At 80.8% G+C, this 2,799-nt stretch overlaps 1 protein-coding gene across 1 annotated transcript; it reads left to right on the forward strand.

Annotated features, from left to right (window-relative positions):
• Positions 1-301: 301 nt before the first annotated feature.
• On the forward strand, positions 302-1,801 carry LOC125436438 (basic proline-rich protein-like; the record flags this gene model as incomplete). Its single annotated transcript, XM_048503423.1, has 1 exon — positions 302-1,801. A coding segment is annotated over one exon (1,500 nt), but the record flags the coding sequence as incomplete, so codon positions are not given.
• Between the last annotated feature and the right edge of the window lie 998 nt (positions 1,802-2,799).

The raw sequence follows: 2,799 nt of genomic DNA on the forward strand, positions 1-2,799 counted from the left end.
CCCCCACCCCCCCCCCCCCCCACCCCCCCCCCCCCCCACCCCCCCCCCCCCCCACCCCCCCCCCCCCCCACCCCCCCCCCCCCCCACCCCCCCCCCCCCCCACCCCCCCCCCCCCCCACCCCCCCCCCCCCCCACCCCCCCCCCCCCCCACCCCCCCCCCCCCCCACCCCCCCCCCCCCCCACCCCCCCCCCCCCCCACCCCCCCCCCCCCCCACCCCCCCCCCCCCCCACCCCCCCCCCCCCCCACCCCCCCCCCCCCCCACCCCCCCCCCCCCCCACCCCCCCCCCCCCCCACCCCCCCCCCCCCCCACCCCCCCCCCCCCCCACCCCCCCCCCCCCCCACCCCCCCCCCCCCCCACCCCCCCCCCCCCCCACCCCCCCCCCCCCCCACCCCCCCCCCCCCCCACCCCCCCCCCCCCCCACCCCCCCCCCCCCCCACCCCCCCCCCCCCCCACCCCCCCCCCCCCCCACCCCCCCCCCCCCCCACCCCCCCCCCCCCCCACCCCCCCCCCCCCCCACCCCCCCCCCCCCCCACCCCCCCCCCCCCCCACCCCCCCCCCCCCCCACCCCCCCCCCCCCCCACCCCCCCCCCCCCCCACCCCCCCCCCCCCCCACCCCCCCCCCCCCCCACCCCCCCCCCCCCCCACCCCCCCCCCCCCCCACCCCCCCCCCCCCCCACCCCCCCCCCCCCCCACCCCCCCCCCCCCCCACCCCCCCCCCCCCCCACCCCCCCCCCCCCCCACCCCCCCCCCCCCCCACCCCCCCCCCCCCCCACCCCCCCCCCCCCCCACCCCCCCCCCCCCCCACCCCCCCCCCCCCCCACCCCCCCCCCCCCCCACCCCCCCCCCCCCCCACCCCCCCCCCCCCCCACCCCCCCCCCCCCCCACCCCCCCCCCCCCCCACCCCCCCCCCCCCCCACCCCCCCCCCCCCCCACCCCCCCCCCCCCCCACCCCCCCCCCCCCCCACCCCCCCCCCCCCCCACCCCCCCCCCCCCCCACCCCCCCCCCCCCCCACCCCCCCCCCCCCCCACCCCCCCCCCCCCCCACCCCCCCCCCCCCCCACCCCCCCCCCCCCCCACCCCCCCCCCCCCCCACCCCCCCCCCCCCCCACCCCCCCCCCCCCCCACCCCCCCCCCCCCCCACCCCCCCCCCCCCCCACCCCCCCCCCCCCCCACCCCCCCCCCCCCCCACCCCCCCCCCCCCCCACCCCCCCCCCCCCCCACCCCCCCCCCCCCCCACCCCCCCCCCCCCCCACCCCCCCCCCCCCCCACCCCCCCCCCCCCCCACCCCCCCCCCCCCCCACCCCCCCCCCCCCCCACCCCCCCCCCCCCCCACCCCCCCCCCCCCCCACCCCCCCCCCCCCCCACCCCCCCCCCCCCCCACCCCCCCCCCCCCCCACCCCCCCCCCCCCCCACCCCCCCCCCCCCCCACCCCCCCCCCCCCCCACCCCCCCCCCCCCCCACCCCCCCCCCCCCCCACCCCCCCCCCCCCCCACCCCCCCCCCCCCCCACCCCCCCCCCCCCCCACCCCCCCCCCCCCCCACCCCCCCCCCCCCCCACCCCCCCCCCCCCCCACCCCCCCCCCCCCCCACCCCCCCCCCCCCCCACCCCCCCCCCCCCCCACCCCCCCCCCCCCCCACCCCCCCCCCCCCCCACCCCCCCCCCCCCCCACCCCCCCCCCCCCCCACCCCCCCCCCCCCCCACCCCCCCCCCCCCCCACCCCCCCCCCCCCCCACCCCCCCCCCCCCCCACCCCCCCCCCCCCCCACCCCCCCCCCCCCCCACCCCCCCCCCCCCCCACCCCCCCCCCCCCCCACCCCCCTCCCCCCCCTCCTCCCCTCCCCCCCACCCCCCCCCCCCCGAACCCCCCCCCCCGACACGGTCCCCCCCCCCCCCCCCCCCCCCCCCCCCCCCCCCCTCCCCCCCCACCCCCCCCTTTCCCCCCCCCCTCCCCCCCCCCCACCCCTCCCCCCCCCCCCCCCCCCCCCCCACCCCACCCCCCCCCCCCCCCCCCCCCCCCCCCCCCCACACCCCCGCCCCCCCCCCCCCCCCCCCCCCCACAACCCCCCCCCCACCACCGCCCCCCGCCCCCCACCGCCCCCCCCCCCCCACCCCCCCCCCCCCCCACAAACTGGACTTCCATTTTCTAAAAGACATTTTCTTTTTTCTGATAATTTCCTCAACCTCTCTTGTTAACCATGGTGGCTTTCTTTTGGACTGGGTGCTGCCTTTTTTAACCTGTGGAACACATTCCAGCTGAGCTTTTATTACTGTGTTTTTAAATAACCTCCAAGCATCCTGGACAGTTTTGACTCTCTTGATTTTCCTGTTCAGCTTCCTGCGCACTATCCCCCTCATCTTTGAGAAATTTCCCTTTCTGAAGGCGAATGTAACTACATTAGTAGTTGCCACTTGTTCGCATGCTGAGATACTGAATCTGACAGCATTGTAGTCGCTGTTCCCTATCGGCTCAACAACACTGACTTCCTGCACCAGGTCCTGGGTCCCACATAGAATTAGATCTAGGATCACCTCTCCCCTGGTTGGTTCCACAACCATCTGCTCTAAGCCACAGTCATTTAGCATATCCAGGAATGCTCTCTCCTTACTATGACCTGAACATGCATTTTTCCAGTTTATATGGGGATAGTTAAAATCACCCATTACCACTACATTTTTGTTTTTGTTGGCCTCTCTAATTTCTTTTTCCATCTCAGAATCCTCTTGTGCACTTTGGTCAGGGGGACGATAATATATTCCTAATATTAAACTGTCCTTCACACCTGGTATTGATATCCACA

Source organism: Sphaerodactylus townsendi, linkage group LG07 (genome assembly GCF_021028975.2).
Source record: "Sphaerodactylus townsendi isolate TG3544 linkage group LG07, MPM_Stown_v2.3, whole genome shotgun sequence".
NCBI lineage: Eukaryota > Metazoa > Chordata > Lepidosauria > Squamata > Sphaerodactylidae > Sphaerodactylus > Sphaerodactylus townsendi.